This window comes from Stegostoma tigrinum, chromosome 34 (assembly GCF_030684315.1).
Source record: "Stegostoma tigrinum isolate sSteTig4 chromosome 34, sSteTig4.hap1, whole genome shotgun sequence".
Lineage (NCBI taxonomy): Eukaryota > Metazoa > Chordata > Chondrichthyes > Orectolobiformes > Stegostomatidae > Stegostoma > Stegostoma tigrinum.
In genome coordinates, this window is record NC_081387.1 from 3,700,111 (window position 1) to 3,715,049 (window position 14,939).

General features: G+C 42.2%; 1 protein-coding gene across 3 annotated transcripts in view; it reads right to left on the bottom strand.

The window, feature by feature from the left end:
- Positions 1-14,939, bottom strand: part of LOC125446386 (zinc finger protein 271-like) — a 50,555-nt gene that overhangs the window by 14,522 nt on the left and 21,094 nt on the right. For 2 of the 3 annotated variants that reach the window (XM_059639651.1, XM_059639652.1), the window contains exon 2: positions 10,578-14,681. In XM_059639651.1, coding sequence (XP_059495634.1) covers positions 12,877-14,352 — 1,476 coding nt within the window. In that variant the 5' untranslated portion in view covers positions 14,353-14,681 and the 3' untranslated portion in view covers positions 10,578-12,876. Of the gene's footprint in view, positions 1-10,577; positions 14,682-14,939 lie in introns of those variants that run through there. The other variant, XM_059639653.1, reaches the window with a different exon arrangement.

Consider the following 14,939-nt stretch of genomic DNA (forward strand, 5'->3'; position numbering starts at 1 on the left):
TTGTGTGTCAGGAGATACACTGACTGGCATCACACCTGAATGGTCTCTCCACAATGTGAGTGGTTTGATGATTTCCAAGCATTGATGAGAGGGTGGAAGCTTTGTCACAGCTCACATTTAAAGTTTCTCCCAGTTGAATCCTCTGGTGTATCAGCAGGTCAGATGAACGAGTAAAAGATGTCATACACCTCACACTGGATTCTCACACTGAATGAATCCTCTGAAGGCATATAAACTTCTTAAAAGGTTATTTGCAAACCTTACACCTGAACGGCCTCTCCCTGTGAGATTATGTTGGTTTGTTTGGAGGTTGAATAACACTGAAGATGATTTGTTGTACACCTCACGTGAGTCATTTCGTTCCTGTGTGAATGCATCAGTGTATCACTAGGGCTGATAATTGTGTTAATTCCCTGTTACACACCTTCCATTAGAATTTTGTTTTCTTCCATGTTATGTTGTACCACAGATACACATTGTGAGTCAAGAGATCATATTGAGCCTGTTGTTCCCTCCTCACTGCTTTGAATGCTGTTTTGTCGTCTTCTGATCCAAAGATCCACATTCCACACATGTTGTCAGTTTGAAAACCTCCGAGGATGAAGAATGCTCGTGTATTCCCACACGAGAAATCTGTCAAACACTTACCGGGGAACTGAGACAGCAGTTGCAATAAGTGAGGTTTTATTCAGATGAGGACAATGGCAAGTTTAAAATCCCCAACTGATCTACTGCTCAAAGTCATCTCCATTTCACCGGTCATTTTCCCAAACTTCGGGAAACTCATGTTGCCGCAGAAATATTTGGATTGGCTGTGAGAGACGTCAATCAGAGAGCCCACCCACTCTGCCCATTCTCTCCGCTTCCTCTTCCAGAGCTGGTTCACTTCCTGTAGGGACTGAAAACCAAGTGAGGAGATGGTGAGTGAAGGAGCAGCTTTTATACAAATTGTATCCCATAATATCCACACCAGTCTTCAGGCAGTCTGACTATCCTGTGGGTAATCAGGGGTGGAAATGCCCCTTATGCTGTGTGAGAAGATCCAGCTGAGAGAGCTGTTTACTCGGTGCTTTGTGCTGAACTGTTTGACTGGAGCTGTGTGTTGGATATTGAGTGTGTTTATTGGAAACATTTCCCTTCTGATTTCCAGCCTGAGTTTTGTTGATGGCTCATTCCTGAATATGAGAAGGTGAGGCGTAATTATCTGGGAGGTGCAGAGTGTCTGAGGATTCTTACTGACTTCCTGTTGTTGAGTTCTGTATGTGTGTGTTGGGTGCTGGTTATTATCCTGTGGGCTGTGACTTACTCAGTTCATTGGACACAACGTTGTCTTGCAGGAGCGGCCGTGCTGAGGAAGTCTTCCCTCAATACACAGGAATAGGAGTTAGCCATTTAGTGTGTGGGGCATGTTCCACCGTTCCGTGAGATCATGGTACATTGTCACCTGACTCCATATTCCTGCCCTTCCCTATCCGTTTAACACTTGAAGAAGAAAAATCTCAACTTTAATATTAACCATTGATTTGGCATATGTTTCATTTGTTAAGTTTCAAACCTCTACAACTTTATTGCGGAGTAGGAATATTTGCATAGGACTATTCAGCAATTAGCTCAAGCCTGCTACAGCATATTCATTCATGTTAGCTGATCACCTCCCTCAATGCCATTTTCCAGTTGTGATGAAATTGGTTTATAAAATTTCTCACATAACTTCTTGAAATTTGATTTCAAGCTTATGGCAAATGGATGGTTATTACTTTTGTAACAGGTTATTGAAAAAAAAGTCAGTCAATCCTTCCAGAAACATGATCGCACCCAATATGTATAACAGCAGGGAACTGCTGTACTGTTAATGGTAAGCTGTTGGTACTGTGAAGCATTTAGAACCGAAAGCATAAACATTAAGAGCCATCAGTTTGTTTTTGACTTGGTAAAATCAGGGCTTAGGAAACCCAAATATTGAAGTTTTCAAGCAGTTTTGAAGAGACTGGCTGAAGTACAGGGAATAAATTCCCTGACCAGAAAGTCAGTTTGATTAAATAACAGACAAGGAGTGGTTGGTTCAAAGCTTGCAGTTTTATGGGCACTAAAGTAAGCAAAGTTCAGAAGAAAGAACTGAGAGAAGTCAGCTGAATTACATTAGAAGATTTGAGGCAGACCTCTCTGGATTTGGGTCTATAAAGTGATAGTTTATGGAGTAAGTGAAAACTTTGTGTGTTTAAGATCTTTTAAACTGTGTGGTCTTTTTAGATTGTTTGGTATGGTTTGTTTTATAACTTTTCCAATTATGTAATAAGCTTTAAACTGTTTTAGATAATAACATCATTAATAACTTTTACAGGTAAATATGGCCTTTGCCAGAACAACTTAAGCTCATTGTGAATTGACAGCCCATTTTACACTCCACCTGACTGTGTCTTTTTAATTGCCTTCACAGTGGCTGGGAACACGGGGTCTGAGTGGTGGAAAGAAGGGAGTTACACTGTCTGTTCCTGGTCACTATCCACAGTCCCAGCTGGAACCGGACTGTGTGACAGTCAAGTGAGGAAAGAAGAAAGGGGAATAGCACTCACTATGGAACAGTTTCTTACTGAGGAGTCAGCCCCTTCAGAAAAGGAGTAGAGGGAATTGTAGGAAGTCATGTTTTCTTTTCCTGTTTTACAGAAGGATTGCACCGTTCTAACCAAAGAATACAGAGAGGATAGACACTTCAGATAGATGCTCGACCATCACAGAAGGAACAACTGTACAACTCTGGAAAGACATCCAGTCCCTTCACAGCATGACAGTGAAACCGTCATCTGGAATTCGACCAGATCAGGGAGGTTTATCTTATCATCAGATCTGAAACTGGTCAGTGGTGTGGAGCCTTCCATCGGAATGAACCTTTCTGAAGGTTCGGCTGTGGGTGATCAGTCAGGGTGAGACTGGGAAGAAGTGTGAGTGGCTCCAAGTGTGGTGAGAGCTTCTGTTATTCATCAAACATCAAAGCGTCCTACAATTCTTTTAATACAAAATGCATTTGTTGTATATCTGTTAATGAAAGGACAACATCATGGAAGAGAAACGCTTCAAGTGTGAGGTTTGTGACAAAGCTTTTGTGAAATCTACTCATCTCCTGATACACCAGAGAATTCACACGGGGGAGAAACCATTCAGGTGTCAGGTATGTCAGGCAGCTTTCACCCAATCCTCCCACCTCCTAACCCACCAGAGGTTTCACACAGGAGAAAAACCATTCACATGTCAGGTTTGTAATAAATCATTCTCACAGTCATCAGGTCTCCACACACATCAACGTGTTCACACAGGGGAGAAACCATACATGTGCAAAGTGTGTGACAAATCATTCTCAGTGTCATCTGCTCTCCGCAGGCACCAACAAATTCACACAGGGGAAAAGCCATTTGTGTGCCAGATTTGTGATAAATCGTTCTCACGGTCAACCGGCCTCCGTGAACATCAACGCACTCACACAGGGGAGACACCGTATACTTGTGAGATGTGTGACAAATCATTTTCACGGTCAGGGAACCTCCGCACACACCAACGCAACCACACTCAGGAGAAACTGTTCAAGTGCAAGGTTTGTGACATATCATTTTCAACATCACTGAAACTCTGTGAACATCAATGTAGTGAAGAAATCAGGGGGGATATAATTTAATTTCTGAGCTATGTGACAAATCATTCTCAGGTTCATGAAACCTTCGTAAACATCAATGCATTCACACAAGATATACAAGAAAGGGAAGCAGATGTATGTCACCAACATGCTGTTGCGAGCTGTACTCTCTCCGAAGGAAGTTGATGCTGCTAGAGTATGGAACCTTCTAAAAGTATCCAGCACTGTATGACATGCTTTGAGATCATCAACCCAGCAGAGACATTGAGTCTGACAACACAAACATTTTCCTCAGATAATGGAAACTATACAATGAAATGCAACTCTTCAAATGTTACAGCAAGTTGTGATGAAAAGATGGCCTGAAACCATCAAAGAAACCCCTCTGACTGAGTATTGGACAGGAGTGAAGTGATCACTCAAGGTGGTATATTAAGCAAAGGAAGCAGGGTCATTATTCCAAAGAGATGCTGAAGCACATCCCATACAAACCATTAAGGAATTAAGTCAAGTCCGAAGAAAGAAAGTGTCGTCATCTACTGACCAAACATGAGCAGTGAGATGCAGGACCACATCAGCCAGTGCAGAACTTATAATGAACATCAAACTAAACAAGATAAAGAACTGCTCATGATTTGTGACATTCCTGGACAGCCTGTGGATGAAGCTCGGAGTACAGCTCTTCACTGACACTGGAACTGATTTTCTTGTCACAGTTGGTGATTATTCAGGCAACAGGGAGTTATAGAGCAGCTGATGTTGGCAATAGTGAGACTGTAGACTATCTGAAAGCACATGACATTCCTGACAGTGTGATGAGTGACAATGTGACAGTCACCTCAGTTCATGAGTGAAGAATTCAGACACTTCACGGATTAGAAAATCCAGGACCACACATCATCTCCACACAACCCAAGTCAAATGGAAAGGCTGAGACCAAGGTGAAAATTGCCAAAGGATTGTCAAAAAATCCTCTTGATTCAGCACAGATGTCTACAGTGCAATCTGAGAGGAGGAAACACATTGCCTGAAGGAAGGGAAAGCTGTTTAGTCTGGTGACAAATGTCACAATGCATCCACAATACTCAATAAGTAAAAATCCATTGAGATCAGAGTATTGACAATGGTGACAGTGGCAGAATGGTTCTGTCACTCGAGAACATATTCTGGTGACAAGAGTATGATTCTCATGGTAGATGATGAAATCTGAATTCAGTAAATATCTAGAATAAAGGAAAACTAATCTAAATGATAATCATGCAACGATTGTCATGAACTTCACACCCCCCCGCCCCCTGCCAACTAGTTCATTGACACATTTGCCATCCTTACCTGGTCTGTGTCAACCGCTGTTTCAGCAATAAATTATGGACTAGCCAGGAACACCAAATCCCAATTGATTTTAAACAATGTAACACGATCAAAGTGCTAATTAGCTAAATTTCTTTTCAGCAGGACTGCCAAATTGTTGTTTGAATTGCATGTTGGGAGCTACTTGGAGTGCCAATATTCAATACACTCAACAAATGAGAGGTCACTTAGCTATTGGGGACCTGTGTTCTGAAACTGTCACCTCAATTGTCCTGCACTTGAACAATCAGATGCACCACTGTACCTGAAGACATCTCCTTCCACTTGGAGAAGCTGCTCCGTCGCACAGTTAGCTGACAAGGCAGGTCTGATTTCACTGACTGAGGAGCTGAATGACCATCAATCACAAAGGTCAACCATTTACCAACAAATTGGCAACAACAACACTCTCCAGAGAGGCAACATCACCTCAGGAACCAGCAGATGCCAGATGAACAGCCAACAATTCATTGGCATGCCTTAAGAAGACACAGTGCTTTAAAGATTATCGGAGTAACATTGTGCATAAACAGACAAAATTGAAATGGACTGAAGTTTTCTTTCTTGATCTGTAGTAATTTTCATGATAGAATATATATATGTGGATCATATTGTAAATATTGTATATAATTTATTTTTCTTTCCATAAAAGTGACCTGTTTTGGTTATTCCCTTTGTATACTGTGGTTTGTCATGTTTATCTAATCTCTGATGTACCATGCATTAAAGATTTTTGGCAGTATCCACTTTCCACACTACATGGAACAGTATCATGCTTCAAGGGACTTGCCCTTTTTTCTAGTTCTGTGAGTTCTCTCCACTTCAGACTGGGTGATTTCCCCTTGCATAGTTGTAGAGATATGCAACACGGAAAATGTCACCTCAATTGTACACACTGCAGGTGAACAATGAGATGCACCATTGTACCTGAAGACATCTACCTCTAGCTGTTCCTCCGCACAGTTAGCTGATGAGGCGGATCTGATTTCACTGGCTGAGGAACTGAATGACCATCAGTCACAAAAGTCAACCATTCGTGCTGGCCAGATATCGTAAATTAATTTAGTTCCATTTGCCAGCATTTGGCCCACATCCCTCCAAACCCCTCCTATTCAAATACTCATCCAGATACCTTTTAAATGTTGTAATTGTACCAACCCCCACCACTTTGGCAGCTCATTCAATATATATACCACCTCTGCATGAAATAGTTGTTCCTCAGGTTCCTTTTAAATCTTGCCCTCTCACCTTGAACTTCTAGTTTTGGACTTCCCTACCCTGGGAAAAAGACCTTGACTATTCGCCCTATCCATGGCCCTTTTATTTATAAACTTCTGTAAGGTCATCCCTGAGCCTCTGACACGCCAGGGAAAATAGCCCCAGCCTATTCAGCCTTGCCTATAGCTCAAACCCTCCAACGCTGGAAATATTCTTGTAAATCTTTTCTGAACTCTTTCGAGTTTAACAACATTATCATTGGGGATGTACACAAGGTCAGAATTAGAAGACAGTAGACATCATGTCAGATAGAGGTTGGAGGAGATTAGAGATGGAAAGAGTCGTAGGAGCTAGTGGAGGTTAGAAAGATAGAATTTTAAAATCAAGACATTACTTGACCAGACATCAGTCAGTGACCACATGGGTGATACATGATATGAGACTTGCTGCAAATCAAGACACGCAGCAGAGTTTTGAATGCTGTCAAGTTGACAGAGTTTGGTATATGGGAGAACAGCTGCAAGCAAGTGGAATAGTTGAGTTGAGAACAAAAAAAGATGCGAATGAGCTGAGATGAAGTGAATTTGGGCTAAACATTTATAGCAGGGGAAATTGGCTGTCAGTGATTAGGATGGTTTCTCCACAAATAACTGAGCAGGTTGATGAGGGGTGCAAAAGGTGAGGACAAGTGATATGAAATAAAGCCTCCTTAACCAAAAGGTAAAGGCTTGCTTTCTCAATAATATACTATAAATAGACTCAATAACTGATTGAATACAATTGAAGGAATTCCACACAAGATACAAGGCTTTATTTCTGTTGTAGGTTTTTCACTGCATGAAAGACATGCCAGATTAAATTCTAAAAGCAGACTGCCATTTACGGACGTGTCAAAATCTAGAAATCTCGGCAGCAGACGGAAGGACCAAAGGTTTTCCCTCAGAATTTAATAGGCTCCATGTCCCGTTCAGACCAGGTGATTCTTGTGCTTTAGGAATACTGTCTAATCTTGATCAAGTGTTCCCGAGCTTTGGGTTTTAGTCCAGTATTGTGAGTAAATGCAATCGAAAGGATAAAGAAAAAAGCAGTGCTGGAAACCTGAAATGAAAATGGAACAGATGCTGCAAAAGCTGAATTAATAACCGAGTAAACAGCTCTCTCAGCTGGATCTTCTCACACAGCATAAGGGACATTTCCACCCCTGATTACCCACAGGACAGTCAGACTGCCTGAAGACTGGTGTGGATATTATGGGATACAATTTGTATAAAAGCTGCTCCTTCACTCACCATCTCCTCACTTGGTTTTCAGTCCCTATAGGAAGTGAACCAGCTCTGGAAGAGGAAGAGGAGGGAATGGGCAGAGTGGGTGGGCTCTCTGATTGACGTCTCTCACAGCCAATCCAAATATTTCTGCAGCGACATGAGTTTTCTGAAACTTGGGAAACTGACCAGTGAAATGGAGGTGACATTGAGCAGCAGATCAGGTGGGGATTTAAACTTGTTATTGTCCCAACTGAATAAAACCTCACTTATTGCTGCTGCCTGTTAAGTGTTTGACAGAGAAACTAGGAACAGGAGTTTGGCCCATTGAGCCCACTCACCATTTAACACAGGTCATATTCTTATTCCCCTACCCTTTGACACATTATCCACAATTTGTTTCTTGAAGATGATCAGTGACTTGGCATCCATGATGTTCTGCAGTACAGAATTCCAAATGTCCAATACCCTCTGAGTGAAGAAATGTCTTCTTATTTCAGATCGATATAGTTGACCACGTATCCTGAGATCATGACCACATGTTCTGGCCACTCCTGGCCAAGGGGAAACATCGTCCCTGTATCCAGTCTCTCCTACAGAAAATTATACATTTCAATGAGATCTCCTTTCCTCCTGAACTTCCGTGAATACTGCAGAGGGATATAGATAGGTTAGGTGAGCGGGCAGGGGTCTGGCAGATGGAGTACAATGTTGGTAAATGTGGGGTCATCCATTTTGGTTGGAATAACAGTAAAATGAACTGTTATTTAAATGGTGAAAAACTGCAGCATGCTGAGGGACCTGTATGTCCTTGTGCATGAATCCCAATAAGTTAGTTTGCAGGTGCAGCAGGTAATTAAGAAGGCAAATGGAATATTATCCTTCGATGCTAGAGGGATGAGTTTACAAATATGGTTATGCTGCAGCTGTGTAGGATGAGGAGGCCACACGTGGAATACTGTAATGTGTATCGTTTAGGTCTCATTATTTGAGAAAGGATGTAGAGGCAGTGAATTCAGTTCAGAGGAGATTCACCAGATTGATTCCAGGGATGAAAGGGCTGTTGTACGAGGAGCAGTTGAATAGCTTGAGCTTGTGCTCACTGGAGTTCAGAAGATTGAGGGGAGGGGGGTCTGATATAAAATGCTAAAAAGATACTGATGAAATGGACTTTTAATAGATGTTCCCCCTTGTGGAACAGTCTCAAACAAGGGATCAGATACCGAGCGAGAGGTGTGAGGTTCAAAACTGAGATGTGGGAAATTATCTCTCTCAGAGGGTTGTGAATCTGTGGAACTCACTGTCCCAGACTACAGTGGAGGAAAAATCAATCAATAATTCAAGAAAGAAATAGATTTAATTCTAATGGATATTGGGATAAAGGGCTTTGAGGAACAAAGCAGGAAAGTGGTATTGAGACAAGCAATGATCCTGTTAAATGGTGGAGCAAGGGTCAAAGGACTAAATTACCTACTCACTCTCCCAATTCCTATATTTCTAACAAGGACCATAATCTCTGGCTGTTCTCTCACCACCTTCAGAATATTCTGAAACCACTTAGTGAGATCCTTGACCCTGGCTTCAGGGAGGCAACATACCATCCTGGTGTTATGTCTGTGGCCATAGAATAATCTATCAGTTCCCCTTGCAATAGAATCCCTGATCACTATGGCTGTTCCACTCTTCTCCCCACTTCCCGCACTCCTGTTGCCATGATTTTGCTCACTGCACTCTCCTGACAAACCATCTCCTTTAGCAGTGTGCAAAATGTAAATTCTCTTAGAGAAGGAGATGAGCCCCTAGTATTCCTGTATGACCTGCCTTGTTTTTTTAAACTGTCTGGTGGTCACCCAATTCCTTTCTGCCCATGGACTGTTTACCCGCAGCATGACCTCCTCACTTTACATGCTATCAAAGATATCAGCCTTGCAGAGACTCCACACTGGCCCCACACATGGTTCCAAATCTGATACACGGATTCCAGTAGTTGCAACTAGGGTCACTTCCTCCACAAGGCGTCATCCTGTACGCTGAATATATCTCTGATTCCCCATGTTGCACAGAAATTGCTGCTATGAGACGACTTATCCTTAAATTACTCTTCTTCCATTTACTTCCTCAAACTTAGTTATTAAATATTTAGCATGTACTTTACTCCATTCCTGTGAATTGAAACACTCTTCATCTAAAGACCAGTTTTTACTCAACCTGTCCAGTGGTATTACACTTCTGGATAACTGGGACTTAAATCTGGGCCTTCTAGCTCAGAGTGAGAGATATTTCCACTGCACCACAGGAGCCTTTCCAGTTTTTACTTTGGCCAGTATTAATATTCACCTCACTCAATAAAGTTATCACTCATCCTGGGCTGGCTCCCAGTCCCACTTAATGAGCTCATGTTTTCTTTGCAATGCCACTTTTGAATATTTCCAAAACTCACCTCTAATGCACAGCTTTTCAACTCCTGCCCTTCTTGGGGTTGTTTTGCAGTGACTTGACACTTATTATCTATCCTGAAAATTTTCTCCACTCTATCATGCTGAGTTTTTGGTTCTGCACTCTCCACTACACTCTTGTGGTGCTGCACTGTCAGAGGAACCATCCTCCAGATGAGTTAAACTAAAGCCCTGAAGTGAAAGCAAAAGATCCTATGACACTATGTCAGAGAAGAGCAGAGGACATATTGCTGTCTTCCTGGCCAAGATAGATTCCACAGTCAATTTTATAAAACAGATCATCTAATCATGATCACAGTGTTGATTGTGGGAACTTGCTGTGCATAAATTAGCTGACACTTGTCTTGCTTTACTAAAAGTGACTCTGCTTCATTGGATATGAAGTGTGTTTTGTTTCCCTAGGTTTGTGGAGGTTGATGTGAGTCTTTCTTTCAGCATTCTGTTTCCTGTGAACTGGTAATTATAAGTCCATTGACAGAGAAAATATCCCAACCGACAGTGACATTGGCCAATATGCAGTATACAGGAGACTTACTGTAGGATCCTCAGTATTTCAGTGAGTAGGAACCCATCATGCTGACTACTCGTGGTTTGGTTTGTTAAAAATGAATTTATTGTTATCTATAAATATATTCAGAAGTTTGATAAAACAACAAATGACACCACGTTGAGCTTACACCAAACTTTGAATCAGCTAAAAGAACAATTCATTTAACAGTAACTTAAATTTGTTCGCAGAACACAAAATGAATTTTTGAGGAGTGTAAGGTGAACATAACACCATTATTACAGCCATGTATGATGGATAGAGGAAGCTCAGGTCTGTACAGACTCAACCCTATGCCCTCTCCATACTCAGGATAGTGGTCCTCTCAGTCAGGACAGCACAGTATAAACATTCCCAATGGTATTAGTCAAACACCCAATACCTGAAGAGGATCCGTCTACAATTCATATTCCTGACTAAAGCAGGGTGTGATTCTACCCCATACCCACTCCTGACAGCTGGCTCACTTCACTAACACACAAATGTTCAAAATACACAGGGACCATGCTGGTTCTGCCCCAAAAAATCATCAATTATCCCTGAAAATCCCCTGACTGAAGCAGCCATTCCTGCCCCACAAACACACAATGGACAGGCTACTCCTCCAATCAAAAGCTTAAACTATCCTGTGCTTGCTTCTGATAGGTTCACTCATAAGGACACATGCTGGGAGGAGAGAAGGATTCTGCAAGGGAGAAGGAGGGAGGGGGATAACAAGAGTGACGAAAGGAAAGGAAGGCTGCATGAGTGGAGAAAGGGGAAGGGATGATGCAACTGCACGGAAGGGAGTGGGCTGCAAGGTTGGGAAGTGACAGTGAGACTGCAACGGGAAAGCAGAACTATGAGCTCCCTACGCCATTAGACTACAACAGTTCAAGAGGTGGTTCCCCACCACATTCTCAAGGGAAATTGGGGAAGGACATTAAGTTCTGGCCTTCCTGGCAATGCACACTTTCCCTAAAATAACAATAAAGTGTAAAACCTATCGACGGAATAACACTCTATTAACTAGAATTAGGAGAAGTTGGAATACCTGAGATAATGAATTACATGTAAATGAATGTGAAATCTCTAGTTTAAGACTGCATTTGTTCAATGAATATAATTTCAATTATTAAATTCAAATCTCAGATGCAGTAAACAGGGTACTAACTACCCGAATAAAGTATTCAGATGTTGTGCATTTGTGGTGGAAATACATTAACTGTATGTCAGTGTATTTAAGATGTCATCACTATATGTCAATTATTCTGAGAAAAGCCCTGTTGAGAAAATAGACTTATTGAGCCAATTTGAATACGGTAGCATTGATGAAATTAAGCATTCTTCTCAGATGAATTATTAGAAGAATTAGAATTCTCGAAATGAAGGGTCTAGGCCCGAAATGTCAGCCTTCCCTGCTCCTCTGATGCTGCCTGGCCTGCTGTGTTCATCCAGCTCCACACTTTGTTATCTAGAACTCTTCTAATACTGCTTCCATCTGAGTCCAAATACCTTTTATGTCAACACAAATACAAGAGGTAACTACTTAAGTCAATCACAATAAATGAGTTTATGAGAATGAAAAAGTAGCCTCTGAAAATCCAAAAGTCATCCCCAGAGGAGTCCAAAAGAAATCACATTGCGCTCTGGTCTGCACTGGTTTTGTTGTCACTAGTTGTTTGATGGAAGTGAAAGCTGCTTCTTGTTCTGTATCCCAGTCCCACTGAACACCCAGCACTGTGAGGCTGTGTACTGGTTCACATTCTTGAAGACAGAGTGGGCAAGAACTTGGCTAGGTAATTCCCACTTGGGTTCACTGATGTTCCAGGAATTCCAGAAAATGTGTGAAGGCTTTATTGCAGAACTCACAACAAGTGGGGGTTCTCCCCTGTGCATTGATTCACTGGGAGATATGCTGTTTGTGTGAAAATCTGGTCACAAGCTTGTCATATGAAGAATTTCTCCTGCGTGTGAACTCTGTGGTGTTCCAGGTGGTAGAAGACATTGTGAAGGATTCATCACAAACCGCACACTTGAAGGGTAACTCCTGAGTAATGCCTCGGATGCAGGAGGAGGTTCCATGATTGGAACAAAGTGTTTTTGCCCATTTGGCTCAGGAATGTTTTCTCCTCTGTGTGATGCAGCAGCGTTTGTGGTGTCTGACAATGAGAATGATTCACTGCACATGTCACATCTGAACAGTTTTCCCCATTTGAATATACTGGTGTCTGTGTAGGTATGATGAATCCGAGAAGTCACTCATTACTTGTGAATGGTTCCTTGCTTTTATGAATATGCTGGTGATTTTGAATGACACTGAGAATAATTTGACATAACCTCACTTAATGGATTCTACCCATGTAAATCCTGTGAGAGTGCAGGAACTTCTGTGACCACAGGAATGTTCAGTAACACATATCACTAGTGAAACAATTTTTATGTGTGATTGTGATGATGAGCACAGAACTTTGATAACTCAGAGAAAGATTTGTCACATATGTCGCGTGTAAACATTTTTTCTCCTGTGTGGATGCGTCGGTGTCTGTGGAGATTCCCCAGCTGTGAGAATGATCTGTCACACATGTTGCACCTGAATGGTTTCTCCCCAGTGTGAATGCTGTGATGGAGCAGGAGGCTTGTGGAGGTGGCAAATGATTTGTCACATAGCTCACATGTGAACAGTTTCTCTCCTGTATGAATACGTTGGTGTCTGCGGAGGTTCCCCAACTGTGAGAATGATTTATCACACACCTCACATGTGAATGGCTTTTCCCCTGTGTGAATCCTTTGGTGGAGCAGAAGGCTCGATGAGTCAGAGAATGATTTTGCACACACCTCACACGTAAACAGTTTCTCCCCTGTGTGAATGTGTTCATGTCTGTGAAGATGCATTGACAGCGAGAATGATTTAATATGTGCATTACATATGAATGGATTCTCCCCTGTGTGGATGCGTTGGTGTCTACGGAGATTTCCCAACTGTGAGAATGATTTATCACACACCTCGCATGTGAATGGTTTTTCCCCGGTGTGAATGCTGTGATGGAGCAGGAGAGTTGATGAGTCAGAGAATGATTTGTTACACACCTTACACATAAATGCTTTCTCTCCTGTGTGAATACGTTGGTGTCTGCGGAGGTTCCCTAGCTGTGAGAATGATTTGTCACACACCTCACATGTGAATGGTTTTTCTCCTGTGTGAATCATCTGATGGAGCAGGAGGCTTGAGGAATCAGAGAATGATTTGTCACACACCTCACACTTGAATGGTTTCTCCCCTGTGTGAATTTGGTGGTGAGCATGAAGCTTTGATGACTGTGAGAATGATTTGTCGCACACATCACACATAAATGGCTTCTCACCTGTGTGAATGCGTTGGTGAACATGGAGGGCTGATGAATATGAGAATGATTTGTCACACACCTCGCATGAGAATGGTTTCTCCCCTGTGTGAATGCGTTGATGTGTACGGAGGTTCCCTAACTGAGAGAATGATTTTTCACATACCTCACAGATGAACAGCTTCTCCCCAGTGTGAATGCGTTGGTGCGTACGGAGGTTCCCGGATTGTGAGAATGATTTGTCACACACTTCACATGTGAAGGGTTTCTCCCCTGTGTGAGTCCGTTGGTGTGTGCGAAGATCTGATGACCAGGAGAATGATTTGTTACACACCTTGCACATGAATGGTTTCTTCCCAGTGTGAACAGGCCGATGGTTGACTAGACCTGATGACCGTGCAAAGCTCTTGTTACATTCCTCACACTTGAATGGTTTCTCCCCAGTGTGGATGCGTCGGTGATTTACAAATGCTGATAACTGTCTGAAAGCTCGATCACACACGTCACACTTGAAGGGTTTCTCTTCCATGTAGTCTTTTGTATTATGGTAATCAACAGATGCACTTCGCATGCAACAAAATTATCTGAGCCTTTCTCACACTTGAAAAGCCTCTCACCTGTAAGAATGAGTCAATGCTTCATGAGACTCCATGAATGACTGAAGCTGTCACCACAGTTGGAGCCCACTCACACTTCTTCCCAGCTTCATCCTGACCGATCATTCACAGCTGAATCAGGAGGGGTTCCATTGCCATATGATGATTTTACTGTCCAACCTTCTTTGTGTTGAGCAATGCTGTGAAGGGACTGGATATCTTCCCAGTTATGCAGTTGTTCCTTGGGTGATGGTCAGGATCTACCTGTGGTGTCTGTCCTCTGGTGTAGTACAGTGCAATCCTTCTGTAAAACAGGAAAACATGATTTCCTCCAACTCCCTCTCCTTCTTTGCTGACTCCTCAGTTTTTTTTAATTTATACTTTCACAGGACTTGGCGGTCACTGGCATTGCCAGCATGTATCGCTCATCCATAGTTTCCCTTGAGGAGGTGGGGGTGAACAAATTGTTCAATGTATTTGATTGTGATCATTTTCATGAGTAACACCAAGTCTCCAAATTAAAACACACAGAAAATGTTGGAGAAACACAACAGGTTTGACA